Source organism: Grus americana, chromosome 19, assembly GCF_028858705.1.
Source record: "Grus americana isolate bGruAme1 chromosome 19, bGruAme1.mat, whole genome shotgun sequence".
NCBI lineage: Eukaryota > Metazoa > Chordata > Aves > Gruiformes > Gruidae > Grus > Grus americana.
Genome location: NC_072870.1, coordinates 8,154,677 through 8,181,076, shown reverse-complemented (window position 1 = coordinate 8,181,076; position 26,400 = coordinate 8,154,677). Strand labels below are relative to the sequence as shown.

General features: G+C 47.9%; 1 protein-coding gene across 5 annotated transcripts in view; it reads left to right on the top strand.

Annotated features, from left to right (window-relative positions):
• The window catches only part of CAMKK1 (calcium/calmodulin dependent protein kinase kinase 1), a 112,112-nt gene extending 89,928 nt beyond the window's left edge, over nt 1-22,184 (top strand). For 3 of the 5 annotated variants that reach the window (XM_054847655.1, XM_054847658.1, XM_054847657.1), the window contains exons 12-17: nt 111-184; nt 4,596-4,683; nt 7,306-7,434; nt 8,451-8,554; nt 13,263-13,307; nt 15,932-22,184. In XM_054847655.1, coding sequence (XP_054703630.1) covers nt 111-184; nt 4,596-4,683; nt 7,306-7,434; nt 8,451-8,554; nt 13,263-13,307; nt 15,932-16,004 — 513 coding nt within the window. In that variant the 3' untranslated portion in view covers nt 16,005-22,184. The remainder of the gene's footprint in view (nt 1-110; nt 185-4,595; nt 4,684-7,305; nt 7,435-8,450; nt 8,555-13,262; nt 13,308-15,931) is intronic. The other 2 variants (XM_054847659.1, XM_054847660.1) reach the window with 1 other exon arrangement.
• Nucleotides 22,185-26,400: the final 4,216 nt, after the last annotated feature.

Genomic DNA, 26,400 nt, shown 5'->3' with positions numbered 1-26,400 from the left:
TCTGTGTAAAATCAAGAGTGTGCACAGAGACACTATACTTCTGTTATGTGAATGACAAATGCTTAAGCGGTGCCAAGATCTCTGACAACTGGAAAATCTTTGTTTTACAGTGCCCTTTTATAGATGAATATATTCTGGGTCTTCATAACAGGATCAAGAACAAGCCTGTAGAGTTCCCAGAAGAGTAAGTAAACTTTATTCAACTACTGTAAAATAAAGTTCAGTTTTTGGTGTTGTTCACTGTGCAGCATATATGCCAGTAGGTCACCACGGAGGGACAGACAAGGGCAGGTGAGGTGCTTTGCGTTCTCCTGGGCCCTTCACGTGGGTTTTGTACAGATGTTCTTGTTGGAGCATTGCAGCTGCCTCTGCTGCTCTTGTGTCTGTGTTGTGCAGACAGGGACTAAAGGAAATGGCTGCTGAAATCTTTGGAAGTGGAGAGGTTTCAGTATGGGTCTAGGGAGTTCTGCCCCAGCTGCTTGACCCTGGAGATGCTGGAAGCATGGCTGGGTTGGGGTTTTGAGTTTCTCCCATGTGGTAGCCACCAGAATGATTCCATGTATAGTTTTCAAAAGCAATGTGGTTTATAGACCTTGGTCTCAGTCTAAGTAAACACATGCTGCTTCTGTGGGCTTGTCTTGGAGCTGGGGGAAGTTTCTGGTGGAAGGAGGCTTGTCCTGAGATACACAACCACAGCTTGGTGCATCCCCACTCCTCTGCCTCCTCCAACACGCTCCAGGAAAATACCAGTCTGTCTTGTGTGCTGGGCTAGTTATGAAAAAAAACCCTAGGAAAATAATTTACCCATTTACTATTGAGAGGTTGCCCCCACCCTGCTTTGGTCAGTGAAGGAAACCAACACTGGCCACAGTCAGAGCTGCGTGGTGGGCTGTGGGGTGGGATGGCCGGCCGCACAGTCACAGCGCATCCTCTAACCCACAGAAGTGCACTTGGTGGCAATGGGGGGACAAGCCAAGCCGCTTGCATGCCGTTTGAGCGGTGGGAAGTTCAGTGTCGAGGCACTGAGCGGTGAGCGTTTGTGGTCCTGTCGGATGAGGCTGGCAGGAGATGATCACACTCGGTGTGTGCTTGGTCTCTGCCACGGAGCCACAATGCCTTTCCCTTCATGTGTGGACCACTCCTTGGCATGTCCTCTATCTTCAGGCCTCTGATGACTTTCTGTTGGTGATCAGTTTGTTTCTCCTGGTTACTATCAGATGAAGTAGCCAAAGCTGGACTCCTTATCTTCCTTCCCAAATCAGCACAGTAGTCAGGCAAAGAATTTTTGACCTTCTTAACCCAATTGTTCATTCTAATGAAAACTTAGAGATAAAATGACTTAATTTAAAACAAGCATGAAGAAATTAAAACCCTAATGAAAGGCACATCTGGTATTAGAGAGGAAGGGAGGGATGTTGTCAGGCAGTTCTGCGATACATGCATCTATTACATGAATTATTTGTGAGACGCTCACTGAATTTTTAGACACCTACAGCAAAGGGCTGGGCCTCTGCCTTGGCAGCCCCAGGCTTCCTTCTGAGTCTGCAGAAAGCAATGGGTGCTCAGGCTGTCCTATTTTAGACATCTGCTTTAGATGGGATGACTCACACCACGGGCTGTATTAATTACCTCTCCGTTGACTATGAATCACGGCCACTGCAGATAGCTTGGATGGAGCCATCTCTGCTCAGGCTGATGGAGCCCACACCGAGGACTGTGCAGAGCACATCTCCCAAGGACCTGTGGCCACAAGGTCAGGCCACCTGTTTGGTGGCCAACACAGGCCCACGTTGTGGGTAGGGAGCAATTCTGGCAACTGTGTGCCATTGGTGAGGTTTTACAGCTAACCAGGCTTCAGGCATTAAGAGTGCAAAGGCTGGTCACACCACGTTGCCGTGTTCCCACCGGTTGCTCTGTGGTTGGGGCAGGACTTTGTCTTGACAGCACTGCAGCAAAAAGAAATCAAATTGTTTATGTTTCCCTGGCATGGGCTCTCTGCTTGCCTGAGTCCTGGCAAAATGCCCATCCTCTCTCAGCCATCATGTATTTGGGTTAGCAGTCAGCTTACCAGTGACTGTTCCCATCTGTCTCTGCAGTAAATTATTAACATTTAATGGGCTAACTGGGCTGTGCTAAGAACCTTTTCTTCATTCAGATGTTTCCTTCAGCGATAATTTGGCTGCGTGATTTATTTGGATTTCTTGGTGACCTGCTCACCCAATCTAAAAAAAGCTGCACCCATCGTTAGGTTGTTGGAGGAGCAGAGAGTTACTGGGTGTTGACAGCTGTCTAAACTGCATCTATTTGTTAGATAAAGGCAGTAACAGACACACATAAAGCTGGAATTCACTGGACTGGATCCATCCTGACCTCCCACAGAATTAGCACCTCGCTACAGCTAGGAATATTTTGGTTTCAATTTATTTCACCATGGCTACAAAAGACACATTCCTGTTTGCAGACAGTCCATGGAAACTCATTGCCTGTTTCCTGACAACCTTTAGGACAGAGATGGAGCTGACTGTACCAGCGTCATTGTCCTTTCCCTTCCCTTAGAGACGCAGAGATAAATATTTATCGCTCTGGAGTTCTCATTCATGTCAATGAGTCCTTGGCATGGGACAAGGTAAATGGGGTTAGCTCACACCCTGATGATCCTGGCATGACTAAAAAGCAAGCTGGAGAAGTTTCTGTCCAGACATGCTAAGAGAGCCAGAAACTCTGCATGGTCCCTCCTGGTGAGGAGCTGAAGTCCAGGACAGCGTTCTCTGACCTGTGGGCACCCTGTAAAATGATGTATGGTGCTGGCAGCCCTCCCAAATGGGTGCTGAGCTCTGTGATGCTTGGCGTTTTCTTGAGGGCCATTACAGGAATATGACACTGAGAAATTCCAGATAGTGCATGCTTTTCAGATAAAAATGCCGTTGAGTACAGCATGCACCCTGGCAGAACAGAGAGAAGGAAAAACAGAGACAGGGTGATGCAGTCTGTCACCTGGCCATAACCCACCTGAAACTTTGTGATCCTATAGGGCTTTTCCTTATGATGTTAATCCTACGTTGCGTTGAAATCAATTTCTGGGCACTAGATGTTAGGTGACTGTATATTCTATTTCTTGTATTTTAAAGAAAGCCGTTGCTAGTTTGGCACAGATCTGATGTTAACGATTTTAAAAATTCCGTTGCACTGACATCTCAGTGTGGTCCTCCGGTAGGAGTCTGTTTATTCTGACCTGTCACTCCCCGTAGCTGTTCCTCTGTGCCTGGATCTCATCTCAAGAGCAGCACAGTTCTACCCATTCCCACCTAAATTATCACTTCCAGTGCAGCCTAGGAAGTGGGAAACCTCTGAGGGCTCATCCTGCCATTCCCCTTGTCTGGGCCGTATTGCCTGTATACTGCAGACCCTTGACATCACTCTGAAAGTGTTCAGCCTTTAAACTGAACCCACTTTCTGCCCTGTCCCACTGAATGAGCAGTGTTTCCTTGTGGGTGGTTGTTAAAGATCCCATAACCAAAGTCCACATAAAATATTCATAAGTTACTAAACAGCAGCTCTGTTTTCATCAGACTAAAATATTCGTTACTGTGATTTGGTCTTCATTTAGGTCTGTAATAGTTTATTCCCTCCTCTGCTTGGGGAGGGCACAGAGGAGGTGGGCACAGCACCTGGTCCTCATCAGTTTTCAATCTGAAATCCAGCCCTGCTAGGGAGTGACATTTTATGCTGCCAAATCCCATCTCCATGCAGAAACACAGCTCCTTGAAAGTAATTTGTGATAAAGACTTTCAGCTGCCTAATACGATTCTGTCATACGCTGGCATTTTATTTCAGTAGTACTTTGATCATACAGATCGAGTGTGTTTTAAAGACGTTGCCTGCATCATTAGTGACAGAAGTCGTTGAAGCCTTTGGACTAGAGGGACAGAATGCAGGACCAAGGGCTCCATGTGAATAGGGTGGCTTTTGGGTTCAGGCACTCTAGCATTTAGATCCTGGAAATAGTGTTTAAAAAATTAGATGTATTTCTCTTAATCTCATCTGTTCATTCTCTCCTTATGTTACCCCAAGGCTGAGCTGTACAGGTAGGAAATACCGAGTTACTGAACTGGCTATGCCATCAGCATTCATGGAAGCAATTTAATTACCACAACCTGCAAACTTTGCTGGGAACCTGAATGTCAAATGGGGATGTTTCTTCCAGCATGCAGTTGCTCATGATGCAGGTTCGGCAAATCAAGTTGTGCCCTTCTTGTATCATAGAGCCCAGCTCCTGTTCTGCGCTCAATAACACTTTGTTGTCCCAGAATCTGTCCTCTGAAATTCCCCTGTGATATGCTGTCTTTAAAAATGTCCTTAGATTCATTCACCTGATCCCTTGTCCTGCATTTTGAGAGCATGCAGCTATGTTAGTGGGCAGAACAGGATAACCAAACCCTGTAACAGTGACCGTGATGCCTGAGAAGGAACCAAGCCAACTAGACCTTCCTTTCACAAGCTGGATGTGCAGAGAAAATATCTTCAGTAAGGACTATGCATACCTTGAGCACTTACAATTCCCTTGTTAACTGTATGCTGCTGTTTTCTTTACTCAGAGCACAGATAAGTGAAGAGCTCAAGGAACTTATCCTACACATGCTTGATAAAAATCCAGAAACAAGGATAACAGTCCCTGAAATTAAGGTAAATTAGCCATTGATATCATAGTCTTTTGTCTCGGCTGATTTTGTTGTTCCTTTGGTACCTTCTAATGAGGCAGAGCTGTTCCTGGTGTTTGTTTTGGGAGCTTTCTCTGGCGTGCCGCCTCGGAAAGGGAGAATGCTCATTTTGCAGCGTGTAACAGCTCTGTCGCTGCTGTTTGCTTGGGGAATATTGACAAAAGCTTTCTTGTTTACTTATTTAAATTAAAATTGCTCAAAAGCTGGCTGATCCTCAGCAAATCCCCCAGGAGGATTGACATTGTCATGGGGACTGTGAGCTGCAGAGCCTGTGCTGTCTGTGTTGGTGGAGCTGTGTTACAGGGGCTGGAAGCGTGTTCCTCCTCTGGTGCTTGCATGGTCAACGGCCTCAAGGCAGCACACTTGTTTCTATTGGCTTTACTTGGGAGATGCTTATTAACACAGGGAGTGACTAAGACTGGTAGAGCACAATGCTGCACGAGGCTTGGCTTCGTTCTGTTTTTGCATGGGCTTGCTGTCCTCATGTCACCCCTCACCAAGGCCTCAGACCTGCTAGAAGCTCTCAAGATTTCCACAGAGATCCATCAGCAGTCTCTGCAGGGCACACAACTCTTCTTCGCTTTGTCTCAGGCCAACACCAGCACATTTGCCACCAAAACTGACAGTAGGAAGGTTGAACTTTGAGAAGAAATGTGATATCACTTCCCTCTGTGCCCAGGAGGCCATGGCCAATGATGGTGGGAAGTGCTTTGGAGCTGTATTAAGTGATTTCACTTGGCAGCTCTTGCAGGCACTTCATGTGGAAACCTGAGCCCTGTAAGGACCCTGGGGAGAAGAGCAGAGCAGGGTGCTGGATCTTATCCCTGGCCACGTGCCAAAGGTTCTTGGTGTGCTCGAGGACTTGTGTTTGAAGCTGAAAGAGCACGTGTCTCTTGCACCAGCCTTCAGCACTGCTTCTCTCATGTTCTCAACCAAGAAAACTATCCCATGAGAGGCAATAGGAAAAGGGCAGCTTGCTTCTGCTGTTCTCCCAAGAAAGATGATGGCCAAGCAGCTTCTTGGCAGAGGCAGCTGTGGAGTGACTTGCTACCATCACTGAAGACCCTGGCCAGGGGAGTCCAGCCTAGAGAGTACAGGAGAGCTTGATGCGTGCAACCAACACCATCCAGACAAGGAGATGATGCACGCCCTCCATATTTGTATTCCCAGACTAATCCCAAGGAGCTTCTTTGCTCTGAAGTAGCATACAGCTGGCCGCATGGCATTGGAGCTCCAGCTTTGGCTTCTTGCATAGTTACATGTTTCTAAAAGGCTGTTCCAGGCCTCCTCCTCCTCCTCCCTGGGTTCCTTCTGTTTTGTTTTCCCCTGTTTTCACACTCTCCTCCTCTTCCTCTTTCATGTTCCTTACTTGTAAGGTAAAATCCTGACATGGTTGCAAATGTTCTTGTGCTGGTGAGCATTAGCTCGTATGTGATCAATTATAGTTGATAAATCTGATGTCTACATTGAGGATAAACGTGGCAAAAGCTGGAAGGAGGCAGTAAAATTATATAAGGGGGTTAGGCTGGACAAATATCTTGGAATTGCTGTTCACCATCAAAATAAATCAAGCAAATTGTATGAGGAACGTTGAACATATGGCTAGCCAGAGTCCCCTCTCTAGCTGAAACATTCGCAAGCCCCAAGTAGACTGTAGGTGCACTGGTTTCAATTAAGGCTGAACACAGTGATGTGGCTTTGAAAAGAGTTGTTATAAGCACAATTAATGGTCTTTGGAAAACACAGCTTAAGTGTTATAAAGCAGGTCATCACTAAGCCCTTGGAGAAGACTCTCGACACCTGTGTCCAACTGATTGGAATGGCAGTAGGCAGCGAGCATCCATCCTAATTAAACTCCTCGTCCTGGAGGGTGAGGCAGGCCTTTCTAGCACAGACTGGAAGGTGCTGTCCCTGACAGGCAAAACGTCCAGCCCTGGATGTGGGTAGCAGAGAGCCTCTCCCATCCTGCTCTCAGCTCCCTTCCACAGTAGCACAGCAGTGACAGGAGGGGATGGTGAGAAACTGCCTTCTCTCTCCCGTGGGTGCGTAGAGGTTTACATGGTGTCCAGGTGGCAAGGTATGTAATTTCTTTATTTATGTAGGCAGAAGGCTGTTGAAGTAGCATGAGGCCTTGGTATTCAGATCTAAGTACTCCATTTTAAGCACCTAAACCCTTGTTTGTGTCGATGCATAAATTATCTTGATTGTCCCAGGTAGCAAGCATGCCTAGCCCAAGGTGAAATGTGTGCATACGAGAGAAAAAGATGAAAAGGCTCTGGATAACTCAGATTTTTTTCAAAGTGTTTCAGACTTGATTCAGAGGGTGCCAGGTTCCTCCAAGATGCTGGTCAATGGCAGTGGGTGGACAGCACTGGGCATTAGGGAATGCTGTTTGGCTGGGCGCCACATTGCAGCAATTTCCAAGGGAGCTGTTTGAGATGCATCACTGGAAGTGGAAAATGGAGCAGTACCGACAGCTTACCCCCATAATCAGTCCTGTGCCCCCATTTCTCTCTCATCACCAACATCATTGCACTCTGCTGCAGAAGGGAGACCTACAGCTGTCTCTGTGTTCCTCCCCACGCAGGTGCACCCGTGGCTAACCAAGGGCGGCGAGGAGCCCCTGCCGCTGGAGGAAGAGCACTGTACAGTGGTGGAGGTGACAGAGGAGGAAGTGAAAAACTCGGTGAAGACCATCCCAAGTTTGCCAGCTGTGGTATGTAAAAGCCACAACCGCATCCTCTGCGTGGGTCAAGAGCGTGATACTTTGCTGAAGCTCTCAACTGGTGAAGGAGGTTCGGGGAGGGTACACGTGTGCTCCTGGCATGAGAAACTTGGCTTTTCAACCCAGTGTAAACTTTTTGTGTCTGAGTAGTGCAGCAGCCTGACTGCAGGGCCTGACTGTACGAGCAGTCCTGTTTATATCTGCCTGGCTGCTCTCTTAAGAGCTGTAGGGTCTCACCCTGAAAGAGCCTGGCATCAGACATCCCAGAACACCAGAAGCATCCCAAGTGTGTTTTGTTTCATTAATCTAGAGGTGGAAAGAGAGCTCATTTGGATCTTCAGAATGAAGGCTCCAAACCTGGAGGTGACCTGGCCAGAGAAGCAGGGAGAGGATGGTGGAGTATATAGCTGGCACTTGCCTGCCAGCCTTGGAGAGCCACAAGTGGGTTCAGGTTTCTCTCGGCAGTTTGTGTGTAGCCAGATGAGGTCTGCTCTAGGCAATTACTACATAATTGTAGTTCCTCATACTGGGGAGAGAGCTGCTGATCACAGCTCTCGTGGTGTGATGTTAACATAGACATTTGGCCCAACAGCTGGCTGGGGGAGTGAAAACCATCCTTTCCCCTTGACCTTTCCCTTCTGACCCACAGGAGCTGAGAGCACTCCCCGGGCAGTGCCTGCCTGAGAGGATGGCCAGGAGGGCTCTGGTGCTGCCTCCTCATGGACTTGGGCCACCATGAATGGCAGGCAGCAGTCAGCAGCTTTGCCTCTTGCCAGCAATGGTCTGCGTCCTGAGGTCTGAGCTCACTGCGTGAGGGGGTGGCATTGACACTGCCTGGAAGTCATATTGCTGTTCTGTGGGTTTCTCTAGTTCATGCTCTAGCTGCAATTCTGTTAAATGTCTGTTGAATTATTAAAGAAGCTGTCCTTAGACTCCTTCAAACTAGCTTCAAGGGGGTGATATTGTCAGTCCTGCTGTTCTCACAGGTCTGTTTTTCTTCCTCAAAGATCCTAGTGAAGGCCATGCTAAGAAAACGCTCCTTTGGAAATCCATTTGAGATTCAGACCAGACGGGAGGAGAGGTCCATGTCTGCTCCAGGGAACTTACTGATGTATGTATATATAGCCTTGCCTGGCTCTGCTGCTTGTACAGAGTAAAGGTGTGTGGGGAGGATGAAGGAAGCAGTTTACAAATCTTTTCCGTAGCATTTAAGGACAAAACTCACTTTAAATCAAATACTGAGGCTAAATTCTACCTCGTGTCCTCTGGGGTTAAAGTACAACGCAGTATAACAGGCTAAATACCCTTTTAATAGGTGCAGTTCTCTCTGTAAGATGGGTTTGGCCTAAACAGATGTAAAGTGCTACGCTTGTCTGGTTTTTAACCCATTAGTTTATAATACACTGTGATCAAAGATCCATCAGAGACTGGTGAACTAAAATAAGTTTAATTAGTGTCTAGTCTGGATATGTGTTGGAGGGTTTAATTCTTCTCTCCTTTTTTTATGGACAATAGAAAAGGCACCTAATGAGCAGTTTGTGTGTGTTATAAACTCAAAACATGGTTTGTCTGTGGCCCAAGTCTGGGCAGAGGCACTGTGGAGATGCATGGGCAGACAGTGGAGAACACTGTGACATTGCTTTTTCATTTCAGAAAACATACAGCATTTTTTCATACAGCCAGTTGTGAAATGGTAGAACATGTTGCTACAGGATATTTTGGAGGCTGGATATAAATGGCTATATTGGGATTAAAAAGGGAGTAGACAAAGTAATGACTGTTAGATTCATCAACAAATTTTAAACAATGGTCTGGATGTACAGGGGTGGGGGGAGAATTTCTGTTCTTTACTTGGCCCTTACTTTTTCTCCCTCTTGTTGGTTACCCATCCCTTTCAGAGCCAGGATTCTGAGCCATCAGGCCAGTAAGTAACAGATAGACCATTAGCCTGACCTGGGACAGTTATTTTCATGTTCTCACCATGCAGAATCTGTGAGGCTGCAGTTCACAACAAAGTTGTGTTGTCCCAGAATGATCTTTTTCCACCCAAAATCCCAGTACGGTGCCTAGCAGACTCCCACGAGGGTGTGCTAAGGGTCTCACTGCACCTTTGACAGTGCAAATAGAGGAGTGTCTCTCTCTCAAGGGCATCTGGGGATTTAAGGGCTCAGCTCAATTAAGGATGATGAAGCTTTAGGGCCCAGCTGTGTATCAGACACTTCAGTCAAGGCTTTGCCTCTGAGTCCAGGACCAGTTAATATTAGACAGCAGTTTAACAGCTAAACACCCCATAGACTGAGCGCTGCTGTGGGCACATATCTGAAGAGCATGGCAGTCACAGCTCCTCTGCCAGCTTCGCACAGGGAATTTGTCCTCATTTGTTTCCCTTGGCTCATTGCCTTCTTCCAAATTAGTTATTGCTAATTTGACACATGTCTCTGCCCATATCTTTGCTACCATTCCTGGTCACTGCATTTCATTGCTCTGAGATGGGGAAACTTTTACTAAATTCAAAGAAAAACATATTGTATGCTTCGTGTTGTCCAGGACAGCTAATTCGGAGCAAGGCAGGCTTTCTTCTTTTTAAGCCCTGCCTGAATTGTTATTTCAAGGTGGTTTCTTCTAGTATCCTGAGTCTGTGTCCAAAAGGGACCTCTTCCCTTCCACCTTCTTTTGAGATACTTGAAAGCCTATGCCACTAAATAACTGTCTGCTGGGAAAACTTCTTGACCCTGGCCCTGTGGCTGGTTCCTGCCTAGAGCCAGGTGCTTTGTTAAAGTGCATTTGATCTAATGTAGCTGTGAAGTTTCTGGTTAGCTGCATTATCAATGTTTAATCCCCTTCTAAATCTTTTAGGCCTTCAAGACAAAACCCCACTTTTACTTTTGTCTCCTTTCTAAAGTTGCTAGTCAAATTTTTCTCAGCTTATACAAACCCAGCATCTTTCCCTGTCTCTACTCATTTCAGCCCCATGTTTGCGTTCAGGGTCCTTGTATAGGAATACACTAAAAGGTTTTTGAAAACCCTGCATAATTTCCACTGTTGTGCTGTTGCGTCCAGTGCCCTTCATTTACAAGAACGTGCCAGGTCAGGGATGGAGCTGTGGCAGTGCTGGGCTGACCTCTGCCCAGCAGTGTAAGTGCTTAGAGATCTCAAAAAAGAATGTGAATGGTCTTTGAACGTGCCAGTTCTCCACTGCACTAACCTCTGTGCTTAATTTGTCGATCTTGTGCCATCAGCACCGATTTTTGGCAGTAACAATTAACTTTATCCTAAATTAAATCATGCACAACTAGACCTTTGAGAACCCATCTCGAAACCCTTCTGTTTTCAAGACAGACATTTGGCTAAATCTCTTCAACAACTAGCGTTGTGTATTAAACACTATAGCAGAGGTGCTTTTTTAAGAAATTCTGGATTATTATTTCAAACTATGAAAAATGCTATACTGGTTGAATCTAATGAAAATTACTTCAAATTTAAATAGATTTGTTGAATCTAATGACATTGATTTTAAGTGAACCAAGTCTAAATGGGAACATTCATTATTCAGTGAGTTATCTCTTGATTACAGTGTTATTTCCACAGGGGCAAACAGAGCTAGACACTAAGCCCATCCAGTTTGTAATTCATAGTGGGTTGTTCTGTAGTAAAACCATCCTTAATATACATATAAACTATAACATCAGTGCAAATGTTATGAGTAGCGCTGTGTTAGTTAAAATAAGTTTTGAGTAAATCTGAATGACTGTAAATTTCTAAGACTTAGCAGGAACAGATAATATTGTTGTAGCATAAAGGCTCTGCAGAGTTCCTGCATGTCAGGCACTGTTTTCTCCCCCATGGCTGGACAGGGTACCCCAAAAGTGGGACTTGCCAGAGGGGCAGCACCTGCAGCCAGCCCCGCTTTCTGGCCATGCTGCCCTGTGATTGCCCACAAGGAGCTGAGAGAAAAATGAGCCACAGGTTCCCAAGCTCTCCACTGCAGAGCTACTCCTCCTCAGTGGCAGTGACTTTAGAGAGAGATAAATCAGCCTTTGTAATATTGCATCTCCTTCTAGTTCTAGGTAGAAAATAACTTGTTGTGTTTCTATATAAGAAAAAAGAAAAGCAATTAGAAAACTCCGGTTTCACATTCAATTTATTTAATTAGGCTGCATGTGAAATTGCCAGAGCCCCACTCACTGCTGCTTCAAGCATCTTACATCTGTGCCCATACTGAGAATATATTTTGCAGGAAATCCTCTGACAGCTGAGTCTGCTTTCTGGTATTTGATGTCTAATTGATGGTTCTTAAAATGGATCTGCCCTCTAAGAAAAGAGGAAGAGAAAGGAGCTGGTTTAACAGCTCATTCTTTGGGATTTGGAGAGGAGGAAAGTGTAAATCATGTGGTTAAATTTTTTTATTTTAATTTCTCCCTGCATTACCTGTACACAGCGTGCTGGGCTCTGTTCTTGGAAATGCTTCGTGCAGAAGCCGCGTGTGCAGAAGTCTTTGTGATAGCAGGAGGTCTTTTGTGTTTGCCTCAGGCTTCAATCCTTTGGAGGACACCATTAAGACAGCAGTGATTTTGAAATAGTTCTTAAATGAGCACTGTGAGGAGAGAGGGCTTTTCTAGTGCTCCTTAGACCTGGAAGAAGCAAATCCTCTCCTGGGTATTATTTATTGCTTTAATAGCACTGAAAAGTTAAAAAGGCAGCTGTTAAAATGGCAGGCACATTCACCAGGTAGAAGGGAATGAAAATGAAGATGCCCCTGTTTAGCAATTCTTGGTTTGCAGTGTTGGCATCTCCCACGAGAGCACCTCCACACACCTAGAAGCCACGTGAGTGCTGCCATGAGCTGCGTGGTAGCTGGGGCCAGACATCCGGGTGGCACCGGATCCTGCCTTTCGTGCAGGCTCTCTCAGACGATGCCGGGATTCACTGAGCCTTGCAGGTCCTGCAGACCATGGCCAGGCTCACATCTGTCACTAACAGTGATTGCAGAAGCAACCGATCGTTTCTAACTTTCCCACTTGCGGAGTATTTTTATACCCAGCTGTTTAGCGTTCACAGTTAAGTTCTGGGTTTCCGTTAGCAGTGTTTGCTACATCTCTTCTGTCTGCTCCAGATTTCTCCTAATTGAGTCAGCACTGGCTTCACCACATTTTATTACTCTCATTTATTGCAACTACTACCTATCAAATTAATTGCTGTGTTTTGACAGACCCAATTTACTTTCCTATTATGGCTGCTATTACTATTGATGAAATGTGGTTGTCAGCTCCTGTACGAGGGATCAATCTGTATTTAGAAAGCCTACCCTGCTTCCAGCCTTCCCAAAAAGAGAGCAAAAGAGCTGTCGCTGCCCTTAGGGGCCTTACTGTCCCTGGAGGCTAGGCATGAGGAAGCCAGGAGGGATAGGGAGGTAAAAAAGGTGGCTGACCGAGGTCTCCCAGCACAAACAGCTTCTCCCAAAGCAGCAGAGACGTACCTGCCTTGTGCGGGCTTTGAGCTGAGAAAGTCCCAGGGCTTGGTGCCATAGTGCTGCTCAAAAATAGGCTGCAGAGATCCCTGTAGGGCAGCCGGCAGCCAGCTGGACATCAGCAGTGTGCTGGAAGCACTCCAGAGCTTTCAGCAGCGGTAGGGGCTGGAGCAGGTTTGTACCAGTGCCTGTCTTTATCCTTCCTTCGAGCTGCAAGTGAATGTGACTGACGCTCCATCCTCCCTTTCGCTCTGCTCCCTAGACTTGTTAGATGCAGAAATACAAGCTCCTTTGCTTGCTGCCATCACCTTCATGATCACTTTCTTCCTTTGTTTCACTGTTTTGCTCTCAGGGACAGACTCTTAAATGCATCTGTGTATTTGCATCCATCTTTAAGGTAATTCAGTGTTTGTTTCCCCTGGGTGCTGTAGAAACGTGTGTCCTCTCCTCAGCCTGCGTGATTTGTGTGGTAGTGAGAGCATTTGGCTCCATCCTTCCTTCCTGTAGGAGCAATTTTACTGCAGTAATTCTGTGTGTGACACTAATGTTTATGTATGCATTAGTAGTAGTAGGTTGTTCTTTGGTGTTTCACCCTTCTTTGGGAAGGGAGGGGTGGAAAAAGCCAGTTGGGTTTTAGCAGGAACTGCTGCTTGGCCCCATGTTCATGGAGGAACAACCACAGAATTTGGGAAAAACTGAGGCTGAACTTTGTAATTTGGGCTCAGGTTTAATATTTAATGGTTATGCAAAAGAAATAGAGCTGGAGCCATCTTTGCCCCGGCTGCTCCACCGCTCCCCTGCACTTCCGCCTCTGATGCCACACTGGGAGAGCTCTGGGCTGACTGATATTCTGCTCTGTGTGACCACCCACCCCACCTCAGCCAGGACGTCTTTAAATCACGGTCATTTCTCCAACCACTTACACATATCCTTCTAGGGAACAGTCTGTCCAATTAATTCTGTTAAATAACAAAATAACATTCAATGCAAACCATGATAAACTGCTTACAAACATCTCAGAGTCAAGTCCCAGGATCCAGTGCTTAGGCAGGACACAGCCTCCATCCAGGCCTGGGGAGATCTGGTCTGGGGTGAGAGGTTGGTAAATACCTTTGGGAGCAGCTCCACTGCTCTGGGGACTCTGGCTGCCCTGGTTTACTGCTCCAAGATGAACGGATGAGCCAGAGCCAGGATGCCACGTGCTCTGAGTGAGGAAGGACTTGCAGAGATCCTCCAGAAATAGTTAGGAGAAGGCAGGCGGAGGAGGATGGGGACTGATGTGGTGCTGTTGGTGACAGCTGCTGCCAATGCCTGCTGCTACATTTTTAATAGAGAACGTCCTCGTGAAGAACAGCCCTTTTTCTTTCAAGATGTATTTCAGGAGTGACTGCACAGCCTGGCCACGGTCAGTGTACCCCCAAAGTTTGCCTGTGTCCTCAGCAGAAGGCAGGGGATATCACCAGCCTAGATGACGGCAGATTATTGGTGTTCAATGGGGACTCAGTGCAGGAATTAAGCACTTACCGGAGCGTGTGTGTACATGCTATGATTCAGCTGTTTGTAGGTTGTCCCACTCCAGGCACGTGGAGCAGCACTGACTCTCCACGGCTGAGTTGGTTTGCCCACACAGACTGATTCTTCTGCGGCTGGGCTGGCATGACCAGGCACCCTGGGAGACAGGGATGCTTGGGGACAGCATCACCCCCTTTACGCTGTGGATATCTTCACATCTTCACGATGGAGAAGCAGGCAGTTTAGGTGCTAGTCGTCTGCCTGCCATAGGTCTTTGCTGTGGGGTGGGGCAGATGGCAAACAGAGGTGTCACACTTTTGCCTTTCAGTCTAGACTGTGACAACTTGCTCTGGTCAAATCTTGGTCATGGGCTCTCTTACGGACAGGTGGGCTGGGTGGAGGTGTTACTTCTCAAGGGTGCCCCAGGGTGCCTGAGCTGGCTTCGCCCCAGCAGAGCTGGTGGCACAGACACACTGACTGCACTGGAGTGAAACCAGCCGGCAGCAGGGCTTGGGCTGCCCACAGGCATGCAGAGCAGACAGCAGGCACCGTGTGCTGTGGCTGTCGCATCCCGCAGTGTGTACCCCATCGCATGGCATCCAGCAGTGCTGCCGGGCCTGTGGTGGATGTGGTGCCAGCATGGCTGAGGGTTTGCCGGACTGGCTGGCTTGGCTAGGCTCAGAGCCCGTAAAAGCCCCACCAGCCTGAGCGATCAAAATGCTCCATCAGCCTAAACGTCTCCGCTTGTGCCTCAGAGTGATGCCCTAAGCAGCTCTGAGCCTGTGTCCCTGCTGGCAGAGGTAAGGTGTCCCATCCCACCACAGCAAAGCTGAAGCCTCCTACATAGGAAGACAACAAAAATTAGGAGCAGGGGGAACAGGCTGAAGGTACCGTGGTACATGTATAATGCAAGTTAAGTTACCTTGGCTGTGTTTTAAGCACTGCTGCTCTCAGGTGCTGAGCTGGTTTGGAGACCAGACAAGCTCACAGAAACTGAAATCAAACAACTCTTGTGTAGGGAAAACTGCGTTCTGGTAGAAACATTCAGTTTTTACTGCCATTTACAGCGGGGCTTTGGAGAAGTCGTTATGGTATCAAGCCATCACTCTGATCTTTAAAAAAAAATAAAAAATCAGATTAAAGAAAAGCAAACTAGAACTCCCCAAATACAAACTAGGTAATTCAAAACATTGCTGCTGGTCTGCAAGACTTTCTCCAAGAACCAGATCCCTCCTTGTGATGCTGCAGCTGGGAGAAGGGCACACAGTGCAAAGTGCAAAGCTTAGTCTTTGGGGTGCTGAGCAAGTGCATAGACACGAGTCGTGCAGCACTGCAGCACATCGCGCTGGGATGTTGCTGAGCTGTTTATGTGGTACCAGGGCAACAGGCTGGTTCTTTGCTCTTCCCTCTTAATATTGATGTTGTTGACCTGGGTTACCTGTAGGACCTGCTTTATTTCTTGGATTGTTATGTGCCTGTAATCTCTTTATTTCCTTGCCATTCATGTAGAAAACAAGGGAGCAGAGAAGGAGGCAGGGACCCGGAGCTGCCTGATGTGTGTGAAGATGAAGCTACGTCCTGAAGCTGCCTGGCCGTCCGCAGGCTGGTCGCTCACGTGCTGCTGCTGTTGTACCCATCATGGTGTTGTCTAGCACACATCTGCCCTCATCGCCAAGTCTGGGGCCTGCAAAGAAAAAAAAAAAGCCCACAAAAAAACTCCAAACAAAATGGATCAACCCAGAAAACCAGAAAGGAGGAACAGAGCAGCAATAAGAAGAGCAAGTCCTTGGGCAGCGCAGCTGGCAGAAGGCTGTCTCGGCCTCGTGGGCGGCTGCGTTCCTTGTGCGAGGTGTCCGTGCACTCCTCCGTGTGTGCCTTGCTCTCCACTTGTGCTTCATGTGTGGGCTTTGTAGTTGGGTGTCTTGGCCAATGAATGTGGTTTTATTTGTAACGCAGCAAACCAAACATTGTCTCATGGGTCGTTTGCCCTGGAGACTTTTTCCTTGCTTTTTTGCATTCTCTATTTCAAGCATCAGGGAAAAAAAATGATATCACAGCCAGGTTTTATATCAAAGGGCAACTGTTTTATTTAATGCATGGGTAAAGTTCTTCTGCATACCAGAACACATCCTGCTCCTGTTGGAGTTGATGGCAAAATTTCTATGGATATCAGTTAAACGAGGATGAGATCTTTCTTTTGGAATGAACGCTGTCACTCTATGCTGTTCTTTGTCTCTCTCTTTTTTTTTTTTTTCCTTCTCTTCTTACCCCTCAGTTTTGCACAGTGTAAATCCTGCCAGCACTGATGGCTTTAGTCAGGGTGGCGGTGTAAAATAGAAGAACTACACAATATTCCCTGTGATGTGCAATGAGCTTTTGAGCGTCGTAGAGATCTGGAGCATTGGGATATGCTGTTACACGGAAAGGCTTAGTGCACTGAGGACGTCAGCTAACCAGGCGTGCTCTTCCCAAAGAGCTGGGATTGCATTCCATCAGCTGTGCCCAGTCCTGTGTGCATGGACCTTGTTCTCAAAGGTGAAAAGAAGTTGGCAGGTTTTGGGTTTATTTTATTTAAGGGTGATTTCTTTTCCTTTAGTCATCTCTTAGCTCCTTTAAAATTATGTACCTGATGCTTTTAAACTCTGATTTCCTGATAAATGACCCAAACTGGGAGCATTCCCTAGGATGGAAAATGTTGGTGGAGGGTTTTTAGACTAAGGAAAGCTACAGAACACAAATGAGATCAAAACTTGATCTTTTGGTTTTTTTAAAGGCTTTAATTCTTAATTTTATTTTAAGACTGTAATTTTTATGCATGTGCTGATGCTGCTATTTTATCCATAGATTGCTTCTAAACTTGGGATTAGAAGCTTCATCTCTACAGTTTAACAACAGGTGAGAGATTGCACTTAAAAGGGCAAATGCAGCTATTTCAGTGGCTGTTGACTATACGGACTGTGTATATAATCAGGAATTTCACTCTTGCACTCAGAATAAAAACCAGTGACATCAATCCATCAAAATATATGTTAATATTTTCCCTTGAGTTTTATGGGGTCTGAACATGCCCCTGGGAAGCCAATGGGATTGGATTCTTATTTTATAGTACTTAAATAAAGGACATGATTAAATTTGGTTCCTACACAATCATCTTACTGTCTTTTTATAGGTTAATCCTTGAGGGCTTGGGACTTTGTCCCCACATTTTTTGTGCGAGGGGATACGCGTACGAGGATTGTTGGTAGCGACTGGAATACTGGTGTTCCCATTCTGTTTACTGCAGTCTAGTTTGGTGGTTTCCAACATTTTCCTAACGGGGCTTTGCTGCTGGTGGCCTCTGCTCCCCATCCACAGCCTGCTGCCTCCCCTCGCTGGTCTTCAGCCACCCCAGTGGGATGCCCAGAAGGGCTCAGCCCTATGTCTTGCCTGTAAATATTGACAAATTGGGAAATAGCATTGCAGTTAATGCAACTTATTAAGGAGACCTTTAATTTCTAAAGCAGGCAAAGGGATTATATGCTGTAAAGGTTACTGCTCTGGGCCTGTGCTCTGCATCACTCACATCCAGATGGCAAATCCTGCCTGCATTTGTGCATCTGCCTGGGCCAGCATCCTCCGAGGGCCCGCGGCTCTCCTTCGGCCGAGTGCCACGATACGTCCCGCGGGTTGGCACGCTCAAGCGTGTGCTTGGATCTGGCTGCCTTGTAACAAAGATTTAAGCGCCTGGTGAAAGGGAGTGAAAACTGAGATGGGGACTTGGCAAGTCTGAGAGCGCAAGAGGGAGCCCTGCAAATGTGGGAGGAGGGACTGGGCAGGAGGAACTGCTGCCTGCGGAGGGGATGGTCTCCGGATGCAAACTGGTCTGTACTGGGACAAAGCGCTGATGTGCCACCAGGTCCTGCTGCGCACCAGGGACGGAGCTGAACAGCTCTGTGGAAATGGCAGGAGCGAACTCTGTGTCCCCCAGGGCTGGCCATGGTAGAGCTCTGCTGCGGCAGGGCTGGGCTGCCAGCAGCGGGGAGGAAGGCTGCAACGCTGGATGAGCCCCCAGCCTGTGCAGAGGGGTGATTTCAGGACGACTGCATGTTTTGGGAAGTCGCCTTGCCCCTGGAAAAGAGGGAGTACTGGTAATCCTTATCCCCATGGCTCTTCTGAGGGCTAAGCAATACTTGAGTGGTGCTCAAAGAGCTGTTAACATGGGGTCATTTATTGTATTTTTAATATATGGTAAGAATAAGTCAGGGACAGAGAGACACTTTGCTAATCCAGCCAGTTGTTGGGGTTATTCCGGTAATGGCCAAGGGGGTGGGAGCTGGCGGGGCAAGGCTGCAGGAAGGCTTTTCTCAGCCTCAACTGATGTGACCAAACAAATGATCGTTTACAAATTAGCTCTATGTCATGTTCCTTTAGTGGTAGCCGGAGTGCCACTTCAGTTTTGGAAGGGAATGGAGGAAATGGGTGGGTTTTATAATTATCCCAAAATTACTTTGAAAAAAATTGCCCTTTCTGACAAGAAATCCTTCTGGAGCTGTTTCTGCAGGTTCAAGAAGCAAACCAGAGTTGTACAGCTGAGCTTTTGTCATACCGCCAGCAAATCTGCCAGCCTTGTGGGTCTTTATGCCTGCCTCCAGAAGCCATCCGTTACAGACAGCAGCCTGAAAACGTGCATGAAATGAAATGCAAAAGGTGCGCTAGCAGCAAGAGAAGTGCTCAGATTTATTCAAAGGCTTGGTAGGACTCCTGCAAAAATAAGCTCTAGTTCTCACTTAGCTGAAATGAAATCCGTGCTTGTTTATGTGCATGTTAGGGCAGCTGGGAGCAATGCTGCTCCTGCTCTGAAGAAAGGAAGAGACTAAAGAGAGTGTTTATTTAAAAAACCCTGAAATCTCTGGCAAGCCAGCCCTTTTATGGCCTCAGGAAACTCATTCTCTTAGCTGGACGGCTAAATATTTGTCTCGCTTCTCTCTATGAATGCAGGGACAGGGTTTGGTGTGGCAGGGCTCCTCGGAGCAGCAAGAAGAGCTGGGGTAGGCACATTCTGATGCTTTTGTATATGCTCTGTGGTTTTCCCCTTTGAATCCTCATTTGCCTGTGCTATTCCTGGGGAACAAGCATCCTGTGAAAAGAGATACCGGGATGCTCTGAACCGCTCTGTGTCCTGGGAGGGCTCCTCTTTCCCCTGCCACATGGTGGCATGGTCAGCTTTGATCTGCCTCTGTCGGCTTTTCCAGCTCAGGGATGGGTACAGACTGAGACACCTTGATGGAAATTTCTCTTTTGGGGAAATTGCACATCTTGTTGATCTCCAGGAGGTAGATTTCTCTCTGTCTTGCTCAGTTAATACCTCTGGGCCTTCAGTTGGGGAGGTAGTACTAAGTAAAAATCCTGTTTCAGTATCTCCTGTCTGGCACGAAGGAACACTGCAGTGAATGTCTTTAACCCTTTGGGCAGGAATACGTCACTGTGAATGTCACATTTGCAAATAAATGAGGTTTTCAGCTCTTTAATGATGTGTTGCAGCATGCGAATGGATGTATGGAGAACCACTCACACGTTGATAAAGCCGCCTGCCCCCACTGTGCCCGTGCAGGAGCTCTGCTTTGGGCAGTGGTTCCTGGGGATGTATCCATGAGAGGTCGCAGCGTGGGTAGCCGTGGTATAACTAAATCACCTGCAGCACTAACTGTGACTGGACTGTGATTAATTTTTTATTTTTCTGTGCCTTGAGACACAAGAAGCAAACTGCACAGCAAAAGACCGGGCTTTCTGAAAGGTCAAGTGCCACATGTCTTTGAAACATTTTCTTTATTATCATTTTGAGGGCAGATAAGTCAGACCTGTCCTTTGCTGATCATGGTGGCATCAGTTACGTATCTTGTTTGTGTCATCCTGGGCCAACATCTCCTGTCCGGATGGTGCTTCACTTTTTGCATCTTGCAAGTTGCAGGTTAGAGAAGTCTTTGAGTTTCGGAGCTGAAAGTTCACCTGGAGATTTGTGCTGAGGGAGTGGCACAGGTTCGTTGCAGGTTTGCAGGTGCAGTGGGTCCAAGCAGGAGGACCCCGAGAAGTACGGGGTCTCTGGTGAGCCCAGCACACTCCTGCCACCGTGCCCTGTTCTGTGTGTGCCCGTCCCCTTCGGCAGGTCTTCATCTCCCCTGCTACCTGCCAGAACTGAGCCCCCGAGGCAAGCAAAACCCACCGAGGCTAAATACACCCCCAGCTCCTTGCAGTGTGGCATCGCTAACCCAGGCTGCGTTGTTTGGGGGTCCTAGGGGGAGTGGTTTGACAAATGCTGCCCTGGAAGATATTCCTGGGGAATGAAACAGGGACGGCGGGAGCAGCTGGTGGTCAGGCGTCAGGGGGTTGGTCACGGGAAAGCTGATTTCATGTATGGCCGTGTCTGAGGGGAGCCCGGCGGGGGGACGGTGTAGCTGCTCCATGCAAAATGAATTGCAGCTCGATGAAACAACTCCCAGGACAGGGTTTAATTCCTTATTTATTGCCAGACTTGCAGGGGGGAGCCAGTGGGAGGAATTTTATTTCCATTCAGCACAGCTCCGTATCCTGAAGCCGTCAGCAGCGCTGCCGCAGGGGCTGAGGGAGGTTTTTCTCCATTTCTGTGGTGTGTGGCTGGGGGGAGCTCGTTTGCTCTCTCCAGCTCGGTGCTTTCCATCCTGTATCTTGCCCAAGAAAACAAAGAGCTTCATCCTGCCAGCCCAGGGCCTTCATCCCAGCCCCTTAGGGACCCAGGCTCGCTCTGAGGGTCCTGGCTGCCCTCACTCGTGCTCAGAGCCCCTTGTGCCCCGCCGGCTGCGGTGAGCAGCATCCTGTAGCTGGTGCTTTGGCTTTTCTGACATCAAGCAGCACAATCAGGTACGTGAGAAGCTGTTGCATGATTGCAAGTTATCCTTGGATGGTGCAGCTACTGCAAGAGCTTCAGAACAACCGCAGCAAGGATTGCTCTCTCTCCAGTGCTGTCTCTGGGCAGGGTGGCTGTGCGAGTTAAAAGGGGGTCCTGCCGAGAGCACGATAATGTTGGGTGTCCAGCAGGAATACTGGAGACTGGGAATCAGATCGCAGGATTTGTGTGTGTATATATAACTCAGCTTGGTTGCCAAGCTTCTCCACTTTACTGGGGCGCATTTACAGTGGTGTTTGCTGAGCAAAGCAGTGAAAGGGATTTCTTTTCTGGCCCAGAGCCTCCCCCAGAAGACCACACTCTGATCAGGTCCCTCCCAACCTGAATTAACCTGGATTATTCTGTGAGCCTGTTACTCTGAACGTGGCCTCCCACGGGACGAGGGAAGGAAAGGAGCTCAAGAGCCAGTCGCTGCCTCTCACCTTCCCTTCCCTGAAGGAGAGCTATGGGTGCGTAGGGTCGCAGCTAGCAGATGCCCAGGCCCTCAGTCAGTAACCACAAGCCATCAGTCAAAGTGTTCCAGAAAAAATAATAGTGTAAATTGAAGAAAAAATAAATTGCGACTTTTGTGGATATAATTCAGATCCTTTGTGCTGTTATTTTGCTGCTGATTCTGATGTATAGGCCTGTTCTGTTAGTATTTAAGTCTCTTGTTACACTTGATGTTAAATATACGACTCTGTATGTACTCTGCTATAATTCAAGCATGATGTATATGCACTCAGTACTGTAATGGCACGTGGCCATTGCACTGTAAATATGTACCATGAATAGAGAGGCTATTTTTTGCATGCTTTTATACTCTAGAACTGAAGAGAAAATGATAATAAAGTACACAGAAATGACACTTGGCATAAGTGCAGTTCCTAACATGGCGCTTGCTGCTGGCTCTCACCTGCGCTCTGCTGTCCAAGCCCTCGCTGTGCTTTTAGCTGCAGCAACGAGGGGCTCCCACTGCTTCTTTCGTCCCTGCCCTTCCCTGTTGGGCTTTTCCCTGGACGAAGAGGCTCGGGAACCCATCGTACTTCGGTACCACATCACCAACTCCCACAGCATATTGCTGTAACGTGACCTGTGAAGTTCTCTTGCCTTAAATGCATTTGCTTCCGAAGAAAAATGCATTTTGCTTTGAAGAGGGGTTTGCCTAGGCTAGAGCTAACTCAGCACAGTTGTGGAAACCTCAGCAAATCCTGAGCTCATCTGGTGCTGTTGGGCAGGACTGGCCGGCTGATCCCACGGTGCTCTGGGGTGTACCTTCCTCCAGGCACTGCTCTTGTCTTGTTCTTCAAATACTGAAAAATTAAAAAAAAAAAAAAAGTGAAGGCATCTATCTCATCGTCTGTCATTGATGTTTAGCCCAAACAGACACATGATGAACCCAATAACAGCTAATGCTAAACACACCCGTTAATTTATGAGTATAATTGCGAGCACCCTCTGAGTTTGAATGTAAAAGGACCCGAGGTACAAAGTCCTTGCAGCGAACTGGCTCTAGGGCCTTGTCTGTTCACCGGGGTGCCCTGGGCTTTATTTGTTTTCCTGATGCCTTCGCAGCCTGTCCCGAGTCCTGCGATGAGCTGCTCCGGAGGAGCCGAGTCCTGCACGCAAGGGAACGGCCGGGTTGTGTGTCCCCTGCCATGGCTCATCGCTTGGGTGACGCAGCGCTCGGTCCCTTGCGTTAAGCAAACTGAGCTTGGCTCCCCCTTCCCGTGAGCTGATGGTTTCGGCTGCAGCGTCAGGGGACAGAAATGGGGTGACCAAAACCTTTCCAGCCAGGGATGGTCTCCCATGCAGGTCCAGGTCCTGGGCTGTGTCTGGACAGCAAAAGTAAATGGGGAAAAGAAGAAGCTTGGGTGCATCGTATCCTGAAGAACTTTTTTCCAATAGAGCGGGGCTGTTTGCTGTTGCGTTGTGGGGAGGGATGCACTGGGGGGAGAATGCACAGTTTTGCTGAATAACCCATGTTTATAGGTGGGCTTTGCTATTTTGTCTGCTTTGGCAAAGTCTCCAAGAGCGAGCGTAGCTTAGGAAATCCCTAACCTCCCTCTCCTCCCTCCCTGAAAAAAGCAGGAGCCCCCTTTGTGCCCTGAGCCAGTTGTTGTGTGCTGGGAAACTCATCCTGTGTCAGAACCATCCCTGTCCGAGCCGGTCCTCGCATCTCCCCTGACAGCTGGCGGAGGATAATGAGGCGTGTCCATGCTTCAAATTAGGATGTCACAGCTTCATTTTCCCGTTCTGCTTGCAGCAGCAGATTGCACACCGAGGCGATGACTGGTGTTTCCCAGCAAACCACACTAAGACAAAGCCCTGCAATTTATTTTGCAAACACTGAGCAGAAAGCACTTTGTGGCCACGTTACTTGTCATGAAGGATATAGCAATTACCATCTCTATTAAAACAGAGAGGGGTTTTGCTTGAATTTTGTAAGCCATGCAGCTTTATTTCTCACCTGCGACTGTTTACTCCTAACAAGTCCAGTCTCTGCATTTTTGTTTTGACCCTCTCTGGGGTGGTGATAAGGTTGGACGGCTGTGGCACTCTCAAAATCATGGGAGAAATGGCCGTGAAAGGGCACAGGCTGACTCGGCACCGGAAAGGGAGGGATGAGCTCCATCACCAGCTCCTGTGGGCTCAAGGCAGCCACTAAACATCACTTTAAACTTTTGTACTCTTTCCCCCCCCCCAGTTGAGTTTCCTAGCTTGTTTCTGGCACACCAACGCCAAATTAGTGACCGAAGAGCTGAAACCCCCTTTGGAGCCGGGTTGTTCAGTGCTGCAGCGATCCCGACCAGCTGAGCCTCAGCGGGTGAGGAAGGCACCGCATTGCTTTGTGCTATCGGAGAAGTGATTTGTGTGATAAGCTCAGAAAAACATGCCCAGATGTGCCCCAGTGCCATAGCAACAGGGCTGAACCCGCTGCAACCGGCGCCACAAAAGGAAGGAAAAAAACCCGCTTGGTAAGGGACCGGCAGAGGCTCGGGTGTGCGAACAGGGACAGCGAGGACTCGTTAATGCACAAGCGCTTTTGCTGGATTAATGCTATTGCCCACTCCCACACCAGCTGGATTCATAACCCAGCGTTTTGTCAGGGAGTAAATAAAATATTTAAGTCACATAATTGCTTGTTCCCCAGGATGCGGCGGCGTCCTGGTCCCACCTTGGTGGGTCACGTCGCTGCCACCATCGTGCATCCAGCCCCAAGACGTGGTCGGGGACGTGTCCCAGGCCAGTAAGTGTCCCCAGGGTCTATGGACATTTTAGGATCTCGCTGGGGACTCAATTTGGGGGTTGGTTCAGCCAGGTAAATGGCTTCCAAGCTGCTCCCCCTCATTTTCTTTTAAATGGGCTGCATTTCAAAATGGATTTCTTGAGCAGTAAATTATAATTTAGTGCTTATTATAATATTCATTAAGAGCTGACTTCTGCTATAGCATTATACCAAATACTAATTATTAGAAATTAAGGTGACAGGAGGGAATAATATTCTGAACTGTGTAAGTAGGAGTAATAACAGCCCGGGAGGGATGAGGCAAAGCGGTGAGAGAATTTCCTTTCCGCAGGGAAATGAGAGGTGATAAAATCCCAGCAGCAAGCGGCCGGGAGCCACGGCTGCCCGGGCAGAGGGTCTGTAGTGAGGTGCCAGGCTGGGGAGCTGCACAGAGAAGGGGACAAAACTAATCAGCGCTGCTGGTGGGGGTGAGGACAGCAAGCACAGGGGTCACAGGCATGGGACCATTGGGTCCAAAGTGTCTGGTTTTGGGGCATCACCACCTGGCAGGATCCACACAGGGAAATGAGCTCCAAAGGCTCAATCTTGCCTCGACATGATTTCTCTAGTTCATTTGCTTAGTTTATTATTATTTTTTTTCCTCTTTAGGCTGAAATTAAATTTCCTACAATGATTTCCAACAGAAGATGGGAAGATGTTTCTGCTGGGTCTGATATTCGATGCTGACGTGTGTCCGTAGGGGCTGCAGGTTTGGGTACTGGTAAGCAGTTGCTGCCTGGGGTTTGGGCACAGTCCAGGTACAAACAGGTGGTGGTTTTAAAGTAAAAGCCTGAGTCCTTAAGGACAGCCAAGGTGGACCTAAACCAACCTCTGAATCACATTTTGTTGTCCCAAGTTTGGTCCTGAGAGCCACGACCGCCACTTAAGGCTAACGGGAGTGTTGGTAGGATGGATTTGGGGCAGGATGAGCGGCTGGGGAAGCCCCCAAAACCATGCAGGGCTGTGCGAGGGACGTGGGTTTTCCTGTCCCTAGTGAAGGGGGAATCATCAGCCCTCAGAAGACACAGCCCCAACCAGCAGTAACCCCTTAAAAACTTCACCCTTTATCGTTATCTGTCCTGCTCTCACCCCGAGCTGTGCGGATGCCTCCAAGGCTTCCCTCCAGCAGAGGCTGTTTAATCACACTCCCTCTTTCCTATGGTTTAATTAGAGAGGGGGGGAAAATGATCTTATATGTGAAAGTGATCCCTTTGTTGCCAGACATTTCAAGAGTTTTTCTTTTCTTCTCCTTGAGTTGGATAAAGGTGTTTAGCGTGTTCTTTTTTAAAACAATTTCCGGGGAGGTCGAGCAAACACGGCCAGGGAGCCATTCAGCAACGCAGCCCTGACCGAGTTTCTTCGCTTGAGTAAATCAATGTTTTGCCACTAATGTGATCTGAACATCCATTTTCTGTGCCCCATTTATTTTAGTGCCAGGGCTGGGGTGTGGAGGGGGGAGCAGCACCAGGGCAGCTCTCCGTAAACCCCACCGAAGCACTTGGTGCTTTCACCCTCATCCAATTTTATGGTGTGTGATGTGCAAACACATTAGAGGAGAGCCGCCACGCACACCAGCTGGGATAACTCGTATCACCCGTAGTGCCTTGCAGTGCCTGTCTCTCTCCCTGCCTCCTTGCCTATCAATCTCTATTTTTTTTGGCAGAGGAGGTTTCTCAGGGCTGGGTTTCAGGTAGGGAGATGCTCTTGCTTAGTCTGGGCCAGCCAGAATACCTGTGGAAAAAAATTTTTTGGCATAACAGGGATTTTTTTCATCATTATAATGGTGCAGTG